The sequence below is a fragment of the Sminthopsis crassicaudata genome, chromosome 4 (assembly GCF_048593235.1).
Source record: "Sminthopsis crassicaudata isolate SCR6 chromosome 4, ASM4859323v1, whole genome shotgun sequence".
In the NCBI taxonomy this organism is placed as follows: domain Eukaryota; kingdom Metazoa; phylum Chordata; class Mammalia; order Dasyuromorphia; family Dasyuridae; genus Sminthopsis; species Sminthopsis crassicaudata.
Window position 1 is genome coordinate 277,146,684 of NC_133620.1, and position 23,737 is coordinate 277,170,420.

General features: G+C 37.4%; 1 protein-coding gene across 1 annotated transcript in view; it reads left to right on the plus strand.

Moving 5' to 3' along the window:
* Positions 1-18,194, plus strand: part of TRERF1 (transcriptional regulating factor 1) — a 279,684-nt gene extending 261,490 nt beyond the window's left edge. The window contains 3 exon segments of the mRNA XM_074310893.1: positions 7,919-8,119; positions 13,962-14,170; positions 17,715-18,194. Of these exon segments, the coding sequence (XP_074166994.1) occupies positions 7,919-8,119; positions 13,962-14,170; positions 17,715-18,033 (729 nt within the window). The 3' untranslated portion in view covers positions 18,034-18,194.
* Positions 18,195-23,737: the final 5,543 nt, after the last annotated feature.

A 23,737-nucleotide genomic window follows, 5' to 3' on the forward strand; every position in this document is an offset into this window, starting at 1 on the left:
CTGACATTCATAAGCTTTAATTAGCTTATTACATCTCTGAGATGTCAGTTAATCACTGAGCATTTATTAAGCACCTTCTGTGAGACAGGTGCTTCAATAATCCTGAAGACACAAAGAAAGACAAAAGACCATTCCTGCTTTTGAGGAGTTTACTCTTGGGAGAGACAACAAGCAAATACATGAAAACTATATGCAGGATAATTAGGAAATAATTTACAGAGGGAAGGCACTAGAATTAAGAAAGGCTTCCACTAGAAGGTAGGATTTTTATTTGGGACTTCAAGGGAGCCAGAAGATGAAGAAAAGGAGGGAGCATCTTCCAGATATGTGGGATTACCATAGAAAATGCCTGAATTTGAGAGTGCAAGTATCTTGTTTTCAGCACAACCAGGAGGCCAGTATCATTGGATTGGGAAGCATGTGAAGGTTAGGTGGGAGAGGTGGGAAAAAGTGTTTGATTATGAAAGGCCTTGAATGCCACACAGAGAAATTTGTATTTGGGGGTGATAGAAAGCCATTGTAATTTATTGAATGAAAGGTGACATGTATTTTGTTTATCTTTTTTGATCCTCATAACAATCCAGTGAGGTAGGTTCTCAGTCATCAAGTATCTCCTGTGTTCCTGGCACTCTGCTAAGTGCTAGGATTATAAATATGGGGTGAAGAAACAGGTCCTCTCCTCAAGGAGTTTACAATTTAATAAGGAAAGACTTCACATAAAAAGTAGCTTAAAAATGGGGAGGTACATCCAGTTGAGAAATGATATGACTCCGTTGTTCAATCAGAGGTTCAGAGAGTGGTGATAAGGTAGAGTACCAGGCTGATGAAGTCAGTAACGAACTTCCAGGGGCATAGTGGAGATGTCAGAAAAGTTCTAGTATCCTCATTTTGTTATTATTCAGCATTTTTCAGTCATGTCTGACTCATGGCCCAAATGATTTGCCATTTTCTCTCCAGCTCTTTTTACAAATGAGAAAACTGAGGCAAACAAGGTCACACAGCTAGAAATTTCTGAAACCAGATTTTAACTTAGATCTTCTTGACTCCAGACCCATTGCTATATCCACTGTGCCATCTACCTACTTACCCCTTTCATTTGAAAGATGAGTAAATTGTGGCAGAGGAGCAGTTAAATGACTTACCCACAGTTACATAATAAGTGTTTGAGGCAGCGTTTGCATAAGGATCTTTTTGTCTCCCAAGTTTAATTGGTTTCATACTTCCTTCTTTCAGGAAAACATTGGCTAAACTAGGAGTTTAGGAGTATTGACTTGTAACATCCCCTTGTCCCGATCTAGATCTGATAAACATCAAAAGAAAGATGGCCTGTAAACCATCACAAGATATTTACAAAGTATTTTTTTTTTATTTAAAGATTTTTATTTTCTTTTTTTTTCCAAATTTTTTTATTATAGCTTTTTATTTACAAGATATATGATGGGTAATTTTTCAGCATTGACAAATGCAAAGCCTTTTCTTCCAACTTTTCCCCTCCTTCCCTCCATCCCTTCCTCCAGATGTCAGGTTGACCAATACATGTTAAATATGTTAAAGTATAAACTAAATACAATATATGTACACATGTCCAAACAGTTGTTTTGCTGCACAAAAAGAATCAGACTTTGAAATAGTGTATAATTACCTGTGAAGGAAATAAAAATGTAGGCGGACAAAAATAGAGGGATTGGGAATTCTATGTAGCGGTTCATAGTCATCTCCCAGAGTTCTTTCACTGGGTGTAACTGGTTCAGTTCATTACTGCTCTATTGGAACTGATTTGGTTCATCTCATTGTTGAAACTGGCCACATCCATCAGAATACATCCTCATACAGTATTGTTGTTGAAGTACATAACGATCTCCTGGTTCTGCTCATTTCACTCAGCATCAGTTCATGTTAGTCTCTCCAAGCCTCTGTATTTATCCTGCTGATTGTTTCTTACAGAACAATAATATTCCATAACATTCATATACCACAATTTATTCAGCCATTCTCCAATTGATGGGCATCCACTCAGTTTCCAGTTTCTGGCCACCACAAAGAGGGCTGCCACAAACATTCTTGCACATACAGGTCCCTTTCCTTTATTTAAGACCTCTTTGGGATATAAGCCCACTGTAACTGCTGGGTCAAAGGGTATGCACAGTTTGATAACTTTTTGGGCATAGTTCCAGATTGCTCTCCAGAATGGCTGGATTCTTTCACAACTCCACCAACAATGTATCAGTGTCCCAGTTTTCCCACATCCCCTCCAACATTCATCATTACTTGTTCCTGTCATTCTAGCCAATCTGACAGGTATGTAGTGGTATCTTAGTGTTGTCTTAATTTGCATTTCTCTGATTAATAATGACTTGGAGCATAATTTAAATTTCTTCGTCTGAGAATTGTCTGTTCGTAAGATTTTTATTTTCTAGACAAATGCATAATTTTCAATATTCACCCTTACAAAAACTTGCATTCCAATTTTTTTTCTCCCTTCCTTCCCCCATCCCCTCCCCTAGACTGCAAATAATCCAATATATGGGTGCAATATTAGAAAGTATTTTTTAATGCAAAATGTACTATGGTAAGTATGGGGTAGCTAGGTGGCAGAGTGGCTAGAGGTCCAGGCCTGGAGTCAGCAAGACTCATATTCCTGAGTTCAAATCTGACTTTAGATACTTAGTAGCTGTGTGACCCTGGGACGCTAACTTTGCCTCCGTTTCCTTATTTATAAAATGAGATGGAGAAGGAAATAGCAAACTACTCTTTGTATCTTTGCCAAGAAATCTCCAAAATGGAGTCCTAAAGAGTTGGACATGAATGGAAACAACTGAACGAGAACAACTATGTTAGTTTTGAATTAGAATAACCCAATAGTTAGTTTTGAATTAGAATAACCCTCTCAAGGAATTTAATGGTGACCTGGGAATAACAGGACATAATCATTTCAATCCAGTAAGCATTTGTTAAGCATCTATGACATGCCAGTCACTGTGCTGAGAGCCAGGGATACAATTAATTAAAAGAAAGACATTCCCTGCCCTTAACAAGCTTGTAATCTAAAGACACAACATTCTATGACAGTTGAAGATTTAATTAACAATGAGACAACCAGAAGAAACTCAATCACAAGCCTGTAATTAATTGCTTCTTGAGGGTCAGCAAGGGCTTAATGTTTTTTTCTTCAGGGTTCTCACTTCCTAACACAATCCCAAATACACAGCAGGAGCATATTGTTGTTGATTTAATGGAAATGAATGGCACGAACCACCAGCTTGGCAGCTTTACTATAATGGCAAAACCTTAGGAGATCTGAAATTAAATGTAATTCAACCACTGATCGAGTGTGTGACCTGAAGTAAAGCCTGTGATCTCTCTGAGACTTATTAACACCTGCATAATTGGACTAGATAGGGTCTCTGAGACTCCTCTAACTCTAGCTTTTTTCTGATTCTGTGAGTACTTTATTTCCAGAAGGGAGTCAGATCATGAACAGTGTTAGATTCCCGTTGAAGTCAGCATTTTCCTACTTGTCCTGAAGCCTTTTAGATAGTGTCCAGCTGCAGCAGAGTTTGTAATGAGAGCATATCCTGCCGGATTGGGTCTGGAAGTTGGAGGCAGAAAAGCTGGGGTTCAAATCCTGCTTAATGACTGTGTGACTCTGGAAAAGTCATCTTCTTCCTCTGTGCCTTATTTTCCTCATCTATAACATAAGAGACCAGTTTCTATTCAATTCTAAATCTGTTCTCCTGGGAGCCTGTGTTAGAGAGTGTCTGAGAAGAGAGAGTACTGTTGAGAGAGGATAGTATATCATAGTTGACTTTGTAAAGTCACCAAGACCACATCATTTAGCATTAAGTGCCACCTTATGCTAGGCACTGCGCTAAGTCCTAGGAAAGAGGCAAAACATAGTCCCTGCCTTTAAGAAGATTCCAAAATACTGGAGGAGACAATATTCAATAACATTCATTGAGTGTCTCTTATATTCCAAACACATATTCCAAACTCCAATTCTGAGGATACTAAAAGAAGCAAAAGAGCCCCGATCCTTAAGAAACTTTCAATCTCATGGGGGACATCAGTAAACACTGAGTGTGCTTACCTTGTGCCAGGTACTAAGTGCTGAGAATACAGAAAAGAGGCAAAACAAGGGCCTTACCCTTAAGGAGCTTCCACTCTAAGGAAGGAGGCAACATTCAATTCAATAACCATTTATTAAATGCTTACAGTGTGCCAGACATTATTCTTAAGTGCTTGGGGATACAGTAAGAGGCAAAAGAAAGTCTACTCATAAGAAGTTTACAATCTAATCTGAGGGAGGACACATCTTGCAAGCAAATATATAGAAACTAAATTTACATATATATATATATATATATATACATATATATATATATATATATATATTTATATATAGGATAAATAGGAATTAATTAACAGAGGCAAGTCATTAGAATTAAGAGGGTTTGGGAAAGGCTTCCTGTAAAAAACAAAACAAAAAAAAAAAACCAGGATTTGGATTGGGACTTTAAAAGAAATCTATTGAGGCAGATGGAGGTCAGGTTGTAATGTAGTATTTCTTTGCAGTCCCTTGGCTCACTACAAGTTTTTGGTAATGAGGCAGTGCCAGAGGTGTCCACACCCAAGGGGCCTGTGAACTCGAGGAGAACAAAACAGCTTATATATGAGGTGACTCACGTTTTCTGAAACTAGAAAATCCTGATTAAGGCCAGTAGTGTAGGTAACTCAGGTCTTTTTTTCTTCACTTTGGGAAAAACACTACGTAAACCTTCTGAGAGTTGCTTAAGGAAAGTAGAAACTCTTGGTTTGTGAAAGGCCTCAGGTTGGAGTCATAGCAGTATCTTCTAGAGAAGCAGCGTGGTGAGAGATTGGTGGGGTGGCTGCAGAGAGTTGCTCCCAGAGCCAGGAAAGTCAAGTTCACTTCTTGCCTTTCCAACAACATCCTGGATGAATTAATGTGGACACAGATTACTTATTCTTTTAGGGCTCTAGGTAACAAGTATGAAATGTGCAAGCCAACCAGAGAAAAATGTAATTGGGAAATATTTAACAAATTAACTAAAATATAATAAAAACAGAGGTAATATTAATTTGTGTACTTTTAAGTCAGTTTGCAATCTTTAAGGGATCCTTGTGTTAGATTTAATACTCCCCACTTTTATTTGATTTTGACTCCCGCTACTGTAGGCAAGCTACTATAGACATTGTTGAGGAAATAAAGATCTATATTAAGGGAATTTTTTTCATCCAAATGTTCTTTATAGAAGTGAAATCTTTCCCCTAAACCTGTGTCTCCATCCTATGAATGGTTCTGAAAGGGATAATGGGATGGGATTGATAATACTGGCCCTGGGGAATTTCTGTAGAGTGCTTGCCTTAAAAATAGCTGGGAAGGGTGATTTGGGTTGTACCTCCTTCTTCCCCCAGGTCAATGGCACACTTAGGAAGACACCTCTGGGTGGAGCAAAGGTAAGATTGTTTGGTAGGACATGAGAAGGGGAAAGAAGAGAAGGCAGTTAAATAATAGCAGCAGTTGGAATGAGGAAAAGACCATGTTCTTTAAACCAAAACCATGTAGCAGATTGCTTTTTTCAGTAGTTAACATTTTTCCAGATCAGAAAATACATATGGCTCCTCTGCAGGGACAGGTTTGATTTCTAGCAGATGACTTTCTTCTTTAGAATCACTTCCTTTACTATTTGAGTATCTGGGAATGGCCAAAAAGCTATTACATGGAGCCATCCCCCTTTCTTCTTCCCTGCAAAAGGCAGGGAGACCTGAGCCTCTGAGAGGCAGGAGAAAAAGGCCAAATTAGCATTTTCTTTTCCTTCCTCACACATTCAGAAGGGTGGAATGCAGAGAACCTGAGTTAGCTTCTGGTAAGAATAAATGTAATATGAAGGAAGGAACGTTGGACCTGGGATCCTCGGGTCCCCTTCTCCCCCTCCCTCCCTTTTGCTTCAAGCTAGCTATAAAGCCTTATGTAAGTTATTTTTGCCTTACTGAGACTTGGTTATCTCACTTGTAAATTGGGTATAATATAGGCTATCTTCTTACAAAAGTTATTGGGATGATAAGGTGACCGTACATGATCTAAAGATTCTACCCATAGATAGCACTGACATAAGACATTCGCAAGCCCCCTGCCGAGCTATAAGGACTTTGAGAGGATAGCTTGAAGTGGCTGCCATTCAAAAGCTAGAAGACGCAAGACTAGAGCACATAATACAGTGTGAAAGCTTGTACATGCCATATTTATTAGTCCCATGTGCTCTATCTCTCTATGACTCTGTCTCTGTCTCTTCTCCCTGTCTCTCTCCCCCTCCCTCTCCATTCCTCCCCTCCCCCCTCTTTCTCCTCTTTCTCCCCTCCTTCCCTCTCCATTTCCTTCTCCCTCCCCCTCTCCTTCCTTCCTTTCCTCCCTCTCCATTCCCCTTTCTCTCTAATCATCATCGCCATCTTGTGGTAATGTCATTTTAAAATAAAAGAAGGAAAAATTTGAAATACTTAAAATTTCCTCCCTGTTCCTAAAAGACAGTGACTTGTGTAGAGTTATCCAGGAAACAGTAGAAAAGTAAATTGGGCCTAAATCTTAACGTTTCACAGATCCTTATTGTTTAGAACAAAACAGTTGAAAGTCTTGGTAAATTGAAAAAGGGAATAGGAAATTAATTTTGAGTGAGAGAAATTGTGTTTACATTTAACATATTGTTTCCATTTTATATTTGAGGGTTTTGTAGGATTGGGACAGGGTTTTTTTAATCTTTTTATTTTGTCTGTCCTGGAAGTATGGTGTCTATTAATCCAGTCCTGTTAATGATGTGCATGGGAGATTTGAACAGGACTGGTTACCCCTTCCTTTAAGTGGTCTGGTAGCTTTCTATTCCTAGGAACTCATTATATTCATTCCAGTCTTAGTGTAGGCACCCACACTGTTTAGCCTACTACAGCTTAGAACTCCTGAACTAAACCAGTCCACCATCCTCAGCTTCTCCAGTAGCAAAGCTTACAGGCATGTATCACCACAGTAGGCTTGATATTTGAGGCATAAGTAGCAGGCAACTGCTGGCATGCCATTTACTAGTTCCATCTCCACCTCCCATCAGGTTGGGAGGTACCTTAGAAGGCAATAGCACTATATCTTTTAATATAGGAGAGATATAAGGTAGAGCAGGCGGGAATGAGAAAATAACAGAAGTTACTTTATTCTCTCTTCATTTGGTCTTTAGCTTTGTTTCCAGTGGGGGTCATACACCATCTCTTTATTCCTCATACATCTTGATATGGGGAAATATGGATCTTTGGGTTTTTTTTTTTTTGAGGGGAGGGTTGCTTTTAAAAAAAATTTTATTTCCAAATTCTCTCCCTTCCCAGCTAGTAGGAAGGCCACAAATAGAACATCCACTGTACATATAACATAGGTTTTTATTGATTTTTTTAATTTTAATTTTTAGTTTTTGAGTTCTAAATTCTTCCCTTTCTCTATTCCTGCGCCCACCTATTGGGAATACAAAACATATGAATATCCATTATATGAAGAATACAGATTTTAGAAAGAACGAACCAGGGAACTTTTATAATGCTTTTGCTGAACCAAATGGGAGAATCCAAAACTAAGGGCCTTTTTTTCCCCCCCTGAAACATATCTGTGTTGATTACAAACCTGCCAAGAGTAGGATAAAAAAAAAGAACCCCCAAACCCCAAGGAACCGAGAATAACCCCTTCCTTGACCTAAGGACCAAAGGACCCAGATTTTTAGAACAGGATTTTGAGCTCCTGTGAAGGGCTGTGGGTGACACTCACTGTTTTAGCATTTCTCCTTTTTAAACTCCTCTCTTCTGCTTCTTAATAAATATAACATTTGAGGATTTTCTCCCCCTTTCCCTGTTATCTTTGGCCTTTTGTGACTAGACGAGTGAAGAAGAGGAAGATATAGAAGATGATGATGACTTGGAAGAAGATAAGAAGTCCACAAAAGAAGATGACCCAGATGTGCAGAAATCACCAGATCCTCCCCCAGTATCGCTTGTGGCACCTGCAGACCTGCCAGCGCTTCAGAGCCTTACACCTTCCTCAGTCTCTTTTGTTTGTGAAATGCCAAACTGTGGTGCTGTGAGTGTCTTTCATTGTTCATTGGGCAGCTAGTATTGGGATGGGGCTAGAGGGCAAAAGGGAAATGCAGATGGGCTTTAAATATAGGAGCTCCTGGAAAGATTTAGTGTAAATCACAGTTTTGCAGGTGGGATCCTTGCCAGTGCCCACTACTTCTCTGATTATTATTTTGTGGGTGCTTTAATTTCATTTGTGGTAGATCTTCAGGGATCAACGACTTCTGATACTTGTTGTTCAGTTGTGTCCAACTCTTCATGGCCTCATTTGGGGTTTTCTTGGCAGAGATACTGGGATAGTTTGCCAATTCCTTTTGCCACTGATTTTATAGATGGAGAAAACTGAGGCAAACAGGGTTATATGACTTACTTGTTGCACACAGTTATAAATGTCTAAGGCTGGATTTGAACCTAGATCTTCCTAATTCCAGGTCTTGCGCTCCTATCTTCTGTATCACCTAGCTATATACATATATAAAAAATACTTTACAAAGAAGGTGGGTTTTTTCCTAGTTTTCTTTAATTTCCCACCAACTCCCCCCTTGCAATTAAATGTATATAGCTAGGTGATACAGAAGATAGAGCGCAAGACCTGGAATATAAATATATATATATATATATATGTGTGTGTGTGTGTGTGTGTATATATATATATATATATGTATAATGTATATAACATGTGTGTGTGTGTATATAAAGTATATATATAGATATATATTTCTGGGTTACAAATCTGGATTTTCCAATTTTGTTTTCCTGTATTCATATATATACATATACATATATATTTGAATACATATTCCTATAAATTAATGAGATGTCCTATATATCATACTAGTTACATTCTTAGATACATATGTATGTACTATATGTATATACACAATATGCATTCATAATAAAATATATGTGATTTTTATAAACTATACATATATGAGCATAGATATGTGTTTATATTACATATATATGAGCAAGTATATACATCCATACAATGTATATATGTGCTTGTGTGTATGTGGGGGGTGGGGGTAGGCGTGTATGTAGGAATATTCCTATATTCCCAAAGTTTCAAATCTTGTTAATTTGAAAATTTTTAAAAATTCAGACAGACCTGGTAGCAATATTCTTTGACATAGCCTACCCTCTTCCCACCTGCATTCCCCCCCAAAAGATTTTCAAAACCAGAAGAGTATTACAAGATCAGAAGGGGTGGGTGTGTGTGTGTGTGTGTGTGTGTGTGTGTGTGTGTGTGTGTGTGTGTACACCATTTAACAGAACAAACTTCCTCTCTAGCTGTAATATTCTTCTCTAAAATGTAATCTTCTCTTGTTGGGGTTTCCTTGGGGTCTCTGGGAGCAGCCTTTGTTCCAGTTCAGTAATCACAAGTGCAGCCAGGAGTTAAAGTCCAAATCCTTTGTCTCCTTCAAAGTCTTGTCTCTTTTCCTGAGTCCTGGCTAGCATTAATAGAGGCCTATCTCTAGAGCTCCTGCTGCTAGTCCTGTGCCTTTGCCAGTTTCTGCCTCTAGCTCCCTCCCAAATGTCTCCGAATGCAAAGGTTTGTGCCTCAGCCTCCAGCCAGCACAAAGGGGGAAGATGGAATGAATCTGTCTCAGCCTCCAAGAGTTTCTAGTGCACCTGTCTTTTCTGGTCCTGAGAGCTCCTCCTTATATGCTCCACACTGAGTACAAACCAATCATTATATCACTAGGAAACCAATATTTGTTGTAGGATTAAATCAATGCTAAACTAGATTTAACCATTGTCTCCTCAATTACACTCAGTACCTAGTTTCAAGTTCTGGCCCATAACATCTCCTTGTAGGATTAAATCAATCATTCTGAACCATGCTAAATTAGATAACTATTGTGTCTATCAATTCCACTGACTTAGTATCTTGTTTTAAGTTCTGGTCCACAACATTTAACACCATTTATTTCACATAAAATGAATGTGACATTCACAACCCTTCCTTAAAGCAGGTTCCTAAAGGATTTCTATTTGAACATTATTAGTTTAGTTTGAGTTACTTTGAATGCCAAACTCTGGTGCTGTATTTTACTTCTTAAAAATGAGATTGGTCTTATTTTTTTTAATGTTAGTGATTAAAGAGTGATTCCTTCTTTTTTCCTTCCCACCTTGGACCTGACTATTAATGAGTTTGAATTCAGATCATTTTCCTAAATCGCTTTTCCTTAAGGTAGAACATTTCTTGTTGGGGTTGTGTGTTGGAGGGCCAAGAATTGAAAAGGTTGCCTTCTCTTTTCACTAATGTGAAGAACCAGACATCAAGCTTCCTTTTTGCTTGTGTCCTTCACAAGATGGTAAGATTTTCTAAGATGTAAAAGAAGACTACTCGCTAAAATGAACTGCACATAGCTTGGATGAAACCAGGAGTTATTTCTTATTGAAATACTAATTCAGAATCTCATATGCAATGAGAAGACAGAATCATAGATTTAGCGGACATCTGTTCCCACTCTCTTATAAGGGAAGAAATTGAGACCCAGAGAACTTAAGTGACTTGTTTAGAGTCCTAGAGAAGATAGTAAATACTTTAGGTAAAATTTGAACCCAGATGTTCTAGATTGGGTAATAAAGTAGTACAGTGGAAAGAGCACCAGGTCTGGAGCTGAAGATCAAATCTGATCTCAGACACAAGGTGTGTGATCCTGGACAAGTCCCTTAACCTCTGTTTTGCCTCAGTTCTTCAACTGTAAAATGGGGATGCATCAGAAAAGGAAATTGCAAAACACAACAGAACAGTTTCAGGATTTCAGTTCAAGTACATTAAACTTCTCTAAGAGAAATAGATGAGAGATTGGAAGCAAAGACTAATAATAAAATTGTATTTCATTCTATATACAGTATACATATATATGTATATATATATATTAATATACATAGATGTGTGTTTATATTACATATATGTGTACAAATAAATACATCAATACAGTTGTATATATGTGCTTGTGCATATGTAGGTGTATATGTAGGAATGTGCCTATATTCCTCAAAGTTTCAAATCCTGTTAATTTGAAATTTATTAAAATTGAGACTGACGTGGTAGCAATGTTCTTTGATCAGATCTTGTATTTGTTTTTATCATCCAGTGAATTGGAGAGCCCATAGAGATCTTTTGGAGTTCTGTGATTTGGTTCTGGGATGATATCTTTACATTTCTTTCTTTAAAAAAAAAATTAACTTTTATTAAAAACTTAATCCTGGGCACTGATAAAAGCCATCTATGCTTTTCTAATTATTTACATTTAAATAAATTTCAGTACATAAAAATATTTTTCAGCCACTTCTAAATTTTTTGGCCATTTATTTTTTTCCCTTTTACTTTAATGTAATTAGGGTGCATGCCATTCTTCTGACTGTTTTGTTTGCTTTGCATTATTTCATAAAGGTTTTCCAGACTTTTTTATTTCTCATATTTGCTGTTATTTATTGCATTGTAATATATTGTTATGGGGGCAACTAGATGATGCAGCGGATAGAACATGGAGTTAGAAGGACTGAATTCAAATGTGACCTCAGACACTTACTAGCTGTGTGATCCTTAACTTAACTCTGCCTTAGTTTCTTCATTTGTAAAAGAAGCTGAAGAAGGAAACAGCAAACTATTCTAGTATCTTTATCATCACCCCCTAATGGGGTCAGAAAGAGTTGGACACAACTAAAATAATTAAACAACAACAAATACATGATTGTTGGTTATTAAGATTGTGTATGCATACTAATTATATACATCTGATTGTATGATTATATATATGATACATGTGAAAATCTAAGAAAAGTGAGCTCCTGTATGTTTGCCCACACATAACAAGTCTCAAAAATAGAATAAGTCAAAGTGTTTGATTATTTTGATGATGCTTGAGTTTACCTAGATTGCTCTCTAGAAATAGTGTTCATTTGTAAACCAGCAACAAGTTTTCCTGTTCCTCTACAATCCCTTCAGCATTAAGTTTTGTTGCTTCTAATAATATTTTGCCAATCTGAGAGGTATATTGTAGAACCTCAAAGTAGTTTTAATTTGCATCTTAATTACTAATACAGTTGATCATTTTTTCAAATGTTCATTAATGATTTGTATTTTGAAAATATCATTAGCTCATTAATATCCATTCTGGACTGAAAATTAACCCTGACTTTTTATTATTTCCTTATCTACACATTAAGATGTCAAATCTGTCATAAATGATGTGATTTTAAAATTCTAATCTCTGGCCTGTGTGTGTGCGTGGGGGGGGGGATAATTGGGGTTAAGTGAAGTCACAGCTATTGAGTATTAAATATCTAAAGCTGAATTTGAACTTCAGTCTTTCTGAGTTCAGGGTCACCATTGCACCATTATATCTGCACTCCCTTCTATCCAGTAGTGGAAGCTGAGGTTGACCTATCCTTGGCTATGAGATATACTTTTAAATCTAACCTAGGGGAATCAAATGAGATTAAGTGTGTAATATACTTTGCAACCTTTAAAGCCCTCTTTAAATGAATTTTTAAAAAGCATTTATTTCACTGTTCACCATGTACAAACTATGGGGGACATAAATACCAAAAAACCCGATAGTCTTTGCCCTTAAGAGCATATGTTCTTTTTTTCCCAATGAATAAATATTTAATAAGCATAGTGCCTGGCACTGTGTTAAGCACTAGAGAACCAAAAAGGGGCAAAAGACAGTCCTTGCCCTCAAGAAGCTTACAATCTAAAGCAATTTTAAAAAGAAAATTGCTCCTAGGCAATCCCAATAAATTTTGGATAGAAAATGCCATCTGCATCCAGAAAAGGAACCATGGAGATTGAATGTAAATCCACACATGCTTTGTTTACTTCTTTTATCTTTTTTTCCCCTCTTCCATAGTTTTTCCCTTTTATTCTGATTTTTTCTCTCAACATGATTCATAAAGCAATGCATTTGAAAAAGAATGTCAAGTAAAATATTTCCTGCATTCAAAAAAGAGAAAAAAATATAAAAAAGAAAAAGAGGAAAAAAAGAGAAAAGAAAAGAAAAAAAGGGCATTTTGGTAACAAATATGCATAAAATAAAAAACAAATTCCTACATTGGCTATTTACAAAAATTTATGCATATCTCATTCTGTACACTAAGTATATTATCTCTCTCTGTCAGGAAGTTTAAGTGTTAAAAGAACTTACCTTCTATTGGGGGGGGGGCAGGGAGAGAGAATATTCATAGGCAAGTGATGGCCAAGGCTGGTACTTTGGTATGGAAGTTATAGAAATAGTTAGTAGAGCTATAGGGGAGTTGATTGGCATATATCTTCTAGCAGCAATGACTGAATTAATTTGATCATGATTCTAGAGCTGAAAGCAAGGGATAGTGGCAGAGGGGAAGGACGGACAGGCAATAGGAGATGTAGTAAAGCACTGATGGTAGCTTGACTGAAGACGTTGGCCAGGTAAGATGCAGTCCCCTAATCAGTTCAGCAGGCTTTTAAGATAGAAATTTAAAAGATAAATGGCTTACAACCTCCTTGCCTTATGAGAAGATGGGGAGTCTACATGTTTGGGGCTTAGTATGAAATAATAGGCCAAGAGAGGAAGTCACAGTGTCGTCAGTAGGGTTCTAGGACAGAAGTTTGGAGTTGAAAGGGTTAGGACTTCTAGGGTGCTATATCTGGTCCTGACTCAGAGAAAAAGAAAGAAAGAAGGGAGCAAAGGAAAAGAATATATTCTAGTTCTGTCCCAAACCTTAGCACTTCCTGATCTAAGAATGTTCCTAGAAAACCCTGCATTTCCTTTCAATGTTAGCTATTATTTATCATCATTATTATTACTTTTGGAACTCTAGATGTCATTTACGGTCCCTTTCTCATCCAGGTGTTCAGCTCTCGGCAGGCACTGAATGGCCATGCCCGCATCCACGGTGGTACAAACCAGGTGGCCAAAGCCCGGTGCTCGGTTCCCCCTGCAAAACAGAAACAAGGTGCCCAGAGTGGGTACTGTTCCGTGAAGAGCTCACCAGCTCACAGCACAGCAAGTGGTGAGACCGACCCGACCACTGTCTTCCCGTGTAAGGAGTGTGGAAAGTAAGTAAGACCAAGATCAATGGATTGAATCCACTTGCTGTACTGGATTCCATTATTATTGCTCAGTATGAACCTAGGTTAAGAAGGTGGGTGTGGGGCAGTTAGACGACACAATGGATAGAGTACTGGCCTTACAGTCAGGAGATCTGAGTTCAAATCCAGCCTCAGAAACTTAATACCACTTAAGTGTGTGGCCTGGGCAACCACTTGCCCTAAAATTATCTCAGAAAACACAAAAGAAATAACCAAACAATAACAAGAACAAACCCAAGAAGGTAGGTGCTTTCAGCCAGGAAAGAGGAAGGCTGAGTCAGACTCACATTTAAGGTCAGCAGATACTCTTTTAAAAATTTGTTTTTATAGTTTTATTGATGCCATTTGTTGTTTTATTTATATTCACTTCTAGATATACCCTCCCTCTCTCCCTCTTATCCTAGCAAGCTATCCTATGTGACAAATATTCACAAAAAGAAATTAAAACAGCAGTTCTGCAAAACCAACCAACACAAACTGTCTCTGATAGAATAGTCAGTATTCCACACCCCCCCTGAGGTGCAGAGTAGGATCAGAAAGGCCTGAGTTCAAATCTAGGCTCAGATGCATACCTGCAAGACCCTGGGCAAGCCATTTTACCTCTATTTGCTTCAGTTTCCTTAAATGTAAAATGGAGATAATAATAATAGCTAGCACCTACTTAGTGAGGATTGTTGTGAGGATCAAATGGGGGAATATTTGTAAAAAGGCTTAGCATGGTACTTGATGTATGGCAGGTGCTGTAAAAATGCTCATTCCTTTGTCTGCCTCTGCATTAAAGAGGAGTTGCCTTATCTCAACTCTCCTTCAGGGTCTCCCTTGCTCATTATAATAGGTAAAGGGAAGTTGTAACTCACATTTACCAAATACCCTAGCACTACAGGCCCCACCTTGAGAGTTTCAAAGGAGGTAGTTTTAGGGTAAATGAAAAGGCATAGCGGGTTTTATTTGTAAGTAAACCCATTCATTTTTTACTCCCAAGAGATAGTGATACTTAAGAATAGCAATAGACCACAGAAGGTTTGTATCATCTTCAGATCTGATCGTTCTGCTATCTATGCATTTATCTTAATTGTTGATAGAACCTTGTTTCACTCCTGATCTTACTGGGAAAGGTTGCAGTTGATAGAAATTTATTAATATTAATAACAACCTTGCAGCCCCCATGGTTATCTCTTTCATGAGCTAACACATCTATATTCCCATGGTCAATAGCCAAGAAGGTTTGCAAAATGTTCAAAGTGCGTTTACCTTCCTTTCTCATTTGAATCTTCCAGATCATTCTGGGAGGGAGGATCTATGGGTTTCATTTTCTCTATCTTACAATAAGGAAACTGAGGCTTGGAGAATATGTGGCCATGTTGCTATTATCAGAAGCAATGTAATATTGGACATCAAATCTAGAACTCTCTCCATCCTACTGCCATCAATAAAGACAAATAATCAAATAACCATACAAAAATAAGGAATAAAATTTTACCTGGATCTCTTAGCATTTAACAAGAGTAGAGTCAAACAAATGAACAGATAAGACATATGCATTCCGTCTGACCTCCTTTTATTTTTTCCTTTGTTTTTATTTTTTAAATACGTACTTGGAGTCAGAGTCTATATAATTCTGATATTGTTGCTATCGCATTAGCACCTTATATCTCACCATATTTCTTTGTATTCATATTTTCCCTTTTTTTATAGCAGATATGAAATGGTCTTGGCTTGAATATTCTCTCTTCTTTTTCTCCTCTTAACTCTTCTTATCCTTCTAAATGGAGACAAAGGAGTTTTTTGTGACACTGTCCAAAAAACTTATTTCCAACCTTCAAGTGGTTGCATGAACTTCACTGTTTTTGATGTTACATTGTTACCACCATGTACCCTGAACATCTCTAACCACACTTCCCTGATTGCCAACACATTTTCATGCTACTATTATTACAGTGTCCATTGCTTTGTCTACAAGGAAAGAAAGGACAGAAGACGCCATTATAATGAGGAGAATAGAAGGGGAAAGGGGAAAGGAAATATTTCAGTGCTCAGAATAATGGGCCTTTTAAGCATTCCTCTCACTACTACCACAAAAGAAGTCCCTAAAGATCTTCTCCATCCCATAAGGCATCTGTGGTAAAGTAGAAAGAGCTCTGGGTTGTAGAATCAACTCTTCCATTGACTACTCATGTGTCCTAAGAAATGCACAGAGCCTCTCTGGACTTGTCTCCTGCTTGGTGAAGGGAATAGTATTAGATTTCTAATATACCTCCTTTCAGCTCTAACTTCCAGGATTCTAAGGCAACACTTCAAGTACTGAATATTGGAAAAATCTAATCTTTAAAAACAAAACAAAAAAATCTTTAGGAGTTTTATTGATGCCTCTTCTTTTAATATCACCGTCTTTCTAAATTAACTCCCTACCTTACTCTTTTTGGCTATTCTGTCATAACAAAGAGAAAAAACAATTAAGACACTGACCACACACACAGCACCAGCAACATGGAATGTCAAAAAGAACATGGGATTTGAAGTCAGTAGACCACAGGTTCAAATTCAATCTCTGGTTCTTGAATCTCAATTCATACTCCAGCTTCCTTGCTTTATAGATGAGGAAACCAAAATCTAGAGGGGTGCTTTGCCAAAGATCACAAAGGGAAGATGTTAGTTATATATGTGTCCTTTGATTCCCCAATCAGTGTGTTTTCTGTTACATCATACAAGTCTTGGTTTCCTCAGTTTTAAAAAATGGGGGTTGAACTAGATAGCCTCTCAGGGTCACATTCCTCCCTCCTGTAGATAGATTTAAAACCCTATAATGGATGCAGTTTCTTCCCACAATTTCTCCTGCCTGGAAAATGGCTGGACAAGTTGTGGTATACAATTATGATGGAATACCATTATGTCATTAGAAATTGTGGGCCCGGGGTGGTTTTGAAAAAATATGGGAAGATGTATATGAACTGCTACGAAGTGAAGCAAGCAGAGCCAAGAGAACATTATACACAGTAAAAATGAATAACTGTGAAAAAATTTTTTTAAAAAATGTTACCCACTTCCAGAGAGAGAATTGATGAACTCTGGATGCAGATTAAAGCATTTTCATTTACTTTATTTCTCTTGCTTTTTTGGGGTGGGGTGGGGGTGGATAACATTAACTGTGTTATATGCAAATATATTTTGCATAATTTCATGTAGAATTGATATGTTGCTTGTCTTAATGATTGGGATGAAGGATGGGAGAGAATTTGTAACTCAAAATTTAGAAAAAAATTGTTAAATATATTGGATTATTTGCTCTCTAGCAGAGAGGATGGGAGGAAGAGAGGAAAAAAAATTTGGGACACAAGGTTTTGCAAGGGTGAATGTTGAAAATTATCTATGCATATGTTTTGAAAATAAAAAAGCCTTAAAAATTGATGTTAAATTGTCAAGTATAATATTATTTTAAAAGTCTTTCTTCGGAAAAAAAACTTAATCTTTTCATGAGCCTCATTAACCTCTCTGTGTGTCCTTTATCTCACAGGGTATTTTTCAAGATCAAAAGCCGTAATGCCCACATGAAGACACATAGACAACAAGAGGAGCAACAGAGGCAAAAAGCCCAGAAAGCTGCAGTTGCCGCTGAAATGGCAGCTGCCATTGAGAGGACTACTGGGCCAGTGGGACCTGGGTTGATTCCCCTGGACCATCTGGGTTTAATAAAACATGTGGAGGATGTCGACATTCTCGGTGACGATGTTGTCCAGGAGTTGGGAGGTGTCATTGAAGAGACTGAAGTTGTGGACACAGACCTCCTCTTGGATGATGACACCACTCTATTACAGGGTGACACAGAATTGTAAAGAATCCTATGTCCCTGAGAGACAATTCAGGCCCTTGGCATTCATCCTTAATGGTCAGGAATCCATGACTGCTTGCATTATTCTCAACCATTTAAACTACCTGTTTTTAAAAGGAGTTCCTTTTATTCAGGTCCAGAAAAAAAAAGAAAAAGAAAAATCTTTTATTTTTTTCCCTGTTTTTTTTTAAAAGAAAAAATTTGGGGGGTGGGAGGGAAATAAATAATTGGCACAAATATCTTTAAGAAATGTTTCATCTGGGTTATGTTCTCATGAGTTCACTCCTGACAGCTCCTGAAGGTGGACCTGGTGTTGCATCTCCATTTTATCCCCAGATGTTTTTCATGGGTAAGATCTTAAGTCTCAGGCATCAAGTGTACATTTTACCCAAAGCTTCTCATGTCTTTAGAGGGCACTACAGATTTAGGTTGGGGACTTAGGCCATGCTTCTCCAAGGAATGCAAGAATCTATATTCCATTGTCCCATTGCATCCTTGCAACTAGATGGAGTGGTAGTAAATTGGGCAAAACGGGCCCTTTTCTGTCATTGTTCCTTCATACACATCCAATGTGAATGAAGGTCCATCTTCACACTGCCTTTCTTGCAAATGGTGGTTCTCTTTACAGGAATCAAAGTGCTATGTATTCTCAGGCTTCTCTCCATCAGGGTTCTTAATAAGGCAGTAGTTTACCATTCCCCCATGTGGGAGAACAGAGCTGATGCTTCTGTGGGTGGAGCCCACTTGGGATTAAAATGCTGCTTGTTAGGAGGGCCACATTTGGTGACCCTGACCTCACTAGTGACAGCTACTATGGTGTTAGAAGAGGTGAAGAGGATCCCAGACGACAAGCCTATTACAAGTGAGGTATACTGATATAGAAGGGTGGGAGTTCTTCCATTTGTGGGGAGGGAGAGTAGCGGACTGCCTAAGGTAAGGAATTGTCTTAGGAACAAGGCTTTTCTTTGTAGAACAAGGTAGCTGATAGGAGGTTCATATTCCTTTTAGTACCACTGTTCACATTCAACCGGGGAGTCCAAAACAAGATCTTGTGCCATTTAGAAGTACTGTGAAAACTCATTAGGATTTAGCTTGGACTCACAGATGCTGGACTGAAGTTTACCTCTGCACTAAATATGGAATGGGGAAGGGGTTTGCTAAGCCAAATATTGGTAATAAACAAGAGAAATGTTGAGTGAAGAAGATCCATGGTGATTCCATTACACCCCTTAAGACATGACACAATAGTCTAGCATTCAGACCCGGAATATGTTTAGTATGAATGATTTACTAAAGTAATTTTTGGGGTTCTCTGAAGACATAGCTGGGCTCCCCCTTCCCTTGACCCTGACAGCAGTGTTACTGTGCATACTTGAAAGTAATAAATCTTCAATTCTTTTACAAGTAGTTTATATGGCTCAGATACTTTTCCACGTCAAATAGGACAGACTGTCTTCCACTAGGGAAACTAGGGAGCTTCCACGATCGGGACCCAATCTGGTAGGGAATAGTGTTCTCACAGACAAACCACTATAAAGTGAATGCCCGGTGACTTTTTAATCCTGGCCTTTTCCTTCCCACCAATCTTCTTTCATTATCTGTCTCTGAGGACCCTGGTTCCTTGTGCTGATCCAGTAAGTGATATGTCCCCATCAGTGACTTGCCATTGGATAGGATTAGAGGAGGAGTGAGGGGTTTCAGAAGGGAAGAGCTTGACCGTTTTTCAGAATGGTCTTTCAACACAGGGAATCTCTCTCCAGGAAAAGGCCAGCCCTGTGTCTTTCATCACACAGGCTGCTTGGTATATGTACTCCTAGCTTATGCACAAAAGCCCTAGAGCATAAGGACAAAATAATTATAAGCAAATGAATAAATGAGCCTCATTTCAATCAATTGCCCTTTTTTAAAAAATGGAATTTCCTAGTTTCCCTCTCCCTCTGCTTAAAATATGTATGTATAGTTGTATGTCAATTCATTGTCATTTCAGATGGGTTTTGAGGCCTCAGATTTCATGCATCTTTTAAATGAACTTTTTTTTTGACATATATTGAGGGATTTTTGGCAATCTCCCCCATGTTACAAAACCATTACAGAACTATTCAACCCAAGATTTTCAGGGTGTCATGGGTGTCATGGTTGAACCAACTGATACCTCCAGGCAGTCATGTCCCTGGGTGAATAGAGCCCCAGGTTTAGTAGAATGGCTCTAAGCATGGCCCTGTTTCTGGGTCCAAAGTCACGGCATCTCTGGGATCTGGAAGTCTGTCAAACCTAAAAACATACAGAGCTTATAAAGATAGTGCATTCCTTCTATTCAGAGGATGACCTAGATGTGTCCCAGGTTTTCAACATTAAAGAGACAAAATTCAGAAGGCACAATTTTAACTTAACCACCTAATTTCACATATTGCTATTTACTTTAAATAACCAAAGAATTCTCCCCTCACAGACAGATGGGCCCAGTTCCCTATATTTGTTATTTCCTGATCATTTATACATAAAAGAATCAAATTCATATTAAAAGAATGCACTTACCTTTCTACTTTTACTTTTCATTAAGAAAAAATATATATTTTGCCTGCATCAATATCTTGTTTTGGCTTCTTCCCCTTACAAAAAAACACAAACACTTTTCACTTAATGGTTAATGTCTTCGACAAGGTTGATGTTTACTCTCAGATGTTTTCACTAGTGAATCTAGTCCTCTTTGAGAAAGCTTGTACAGAAAAAGTTAACAGATATATTTTATGGAAAAAAGCCCATCTTATTTTCAGATATATTTAACTGCTGTTATATTTTATTAGCAGAAGGGTGTAAATATTTTCTAGGAGTTCTATTGTAAAGAAGAGTATTTTTGAAAAAAAAAGTTTAATGTATTAAAAAGGAAAACATTTTAAAGCTGTGGTTATGTTCGGTTCCTGTTATTACTTCCTGATGTTCTGTTCTCAACGGCTTGCTTGCATGCCTTCTCCTTGCTGGATGTAATTTATTCAGGTTTGTGCCATTTTTGAGTTTGATTTCATGATCTTTGGTGTGTTCGGCTGTATTTCCCCAGCATGCAGTATACTTGATACATTGCCAAAGCGCTTTGTATGACATATTCATAGTATTTCCTTTTGTGATGTGTTGTGTTTGTGTGTGTGTGTGTTTTTTTTAAAAGAAAGAAAAAAATAAAGAATTTTATGTCGCATTTCAGCCAAAACAGAACGGTGTTTTCTAGTGAATTTTATAATTACATTTTGCTAAAGATATTCCTTGTTATTTTTCTGCTTTTGTTAAGGCAAGCCAAAATTCTTTTAAACGGCTATGGATTTATTTATTTTTTAACATTGAGGTTGGAAACAAAGCAAAGCTATATATAAACATCATATGTAACAAATAAAGATGCCTTACAGACTGATCCTTTAAAAAGATGCATTCCTTAAAAGGTAGGGGTTTTATATATACATACATACATATCTATATATATTTTTTTTTCATTCATATATATATATATTATCCTAGAGATAGATTTTTGCAATTTAAAAGAAATGACTATAGTACTTTCAGAGATGATACTCTTGAAAGAACTGATAACTCCTCAACATTGATGAATTTTTATATAGAGAAATGAAATCTTTAAAACCTTAGAGGTCCAGATATACATTTACCTGAGGGTTCTCTATTTATATGTAGTTCCCTGGTGTTAGATGGCAAGATGGGGCAAGCATGGCAATATTATTGGACCACTGAAAAGTAATTTGATGTTATTCAGTCATTTTTGAGCTGTGTTTGACTTTTTGTGACCCCATTCAGGATTTTCTTGGCAAAGATACTGGGGTGATTTATCATTCCTTCTCTATCTCATTTTATAAATGGAGAAACTAAATCAAGCAGAGTTAAATGACAAGTCTAAGATCACATAACTAATAAGTGTCAGGCTGGATTTGAACTCATGAAGACGAGTCAGTCTTCCTAACTTTAAGCCCAGGCCTCTAGCCATTGCACCACATAGCTGGAGAGAAATTTGGAGCATACCAAATGACTTAAACTATATCAGGCAACTCTCTGTGGCTTACGTGTCACCGGGAGTATGTCATGGAATGTCCTGGCTAGATGAGGAGGAATCTCCCTGCCTCCAAGTAGACAAAAACATCTAAAAAATGCTCTAGAGTCTTTGAATAGAAAAGATGTCTCCTGGAAAGGCCTCTTTCTCAGTTTTCAGTGGTTTCTTCTTGGAAAAGGACAAGATTATCTTAGTGATTCTTAAGGTTTGTTTTTTTTTTAAATCTCAGAAAACCCTTTACACTCAAAAATTATAATCACCAGTATTCATCTCATTAGAACACATTTTAAAACATTAAAACACATTTTAAAAATATTTGTTCATAAATTAACATATCATTTGTATGAAAAATAACTGTCAAAAGAAAAAAGAATGAAAAGACTAGCATTGTTTTGCATATTTTTGCCAGTCTCTTTAATATCTAACTTAATAGAAGACAGCTGGATTCTCTTTATCTGTTCCATCCAATCTGTTGGAATATATTGTTTTAGTTAAAGTATGTGAAGAAAAGCTGGCCTAAAGCAGCTATCTGATTGGGAAATAAATATTTTATTAGATAAATAAAATCTTAGTATTATGATGAAAATAGTTTTGACCTTATGACCCCTGGAAGATTTTTGGAAATCTTCAGGAATTGCTCATCTAGTCTGGCTGGGGAAGAGCAAGAAGTATTAACAGTAGGGGAGTCTGAGAGGTAAAAAGTCCGCAGATAGAAAATCTTAGGTGAACAGCACAGTTAGAAAGATCTGAGTTGAAATACAATCTCAGACCCTTACTGACTATATGACCTCTTAGCCTCAATTTTCCCAGCTATAAAATGAAGATAATCACATTGCTGTAGATAGATTGAAAGTTTATTAGGACAGGTGGTACAGTGGGTAGAGAACTGGAATTGGAGCCAAGAGGAGCCTCAAACCAATTTCAGATTTGGTCTGTGTGACCCTGGACAAGTCACTTAATCCCCATTTGCCTTGGAGACACATTGGAGATGGAAATGACAAATTAAGTCAGTATCTTTTTCTAAGAAAATTCCATGGAGTAGGGATGTAAGGGAGGAAGGGAGAAAAATTTGGAACATAAAAGTTTTATAAAAATGAATACTGAAAAAACGATCTTTACATGTATGTGGAAAAAATAAATTCATTGGAAAAAAAAAAAAGAAAAAGAAAACCCCATGGATGATGTCTATGGAATCACATGGAGTCAGATATAATTGAGCAACAGCACTGAGAAGGGAATAGATGCATTTTGAGGTTCCAAAAGAGCAAACTTTGGGCTTAATGTCAGAGAAAAGAGAAATAAAAAGAGAATAATCCAAATGGGCTGCCTTGATAGATAGTAGAATCTCCCTTCTTAATAGTCTTTAAGCAGAAACTTGGATGATCACTTATAGGAAATATCACAGTACAAATTCTGTTCCAACTTTCAAATTCTATGAATTTTTTTTCCTCCCTGTTAGTTGGGTAGCAGGATTTTATCTCCTTTTGTAGAATCACACACACACACATACACACACAAAATGTCACATGACAAAAGATCCCAACATCTACTTAAAGATACACAGAACTTAAACCCTTCGTCATAATTTTCAATTTTGTTCTTCAAACAAAAATTTGGCAAAACATGTATTAACCTATATCGGATTGCTTACCATCTCAGGAAG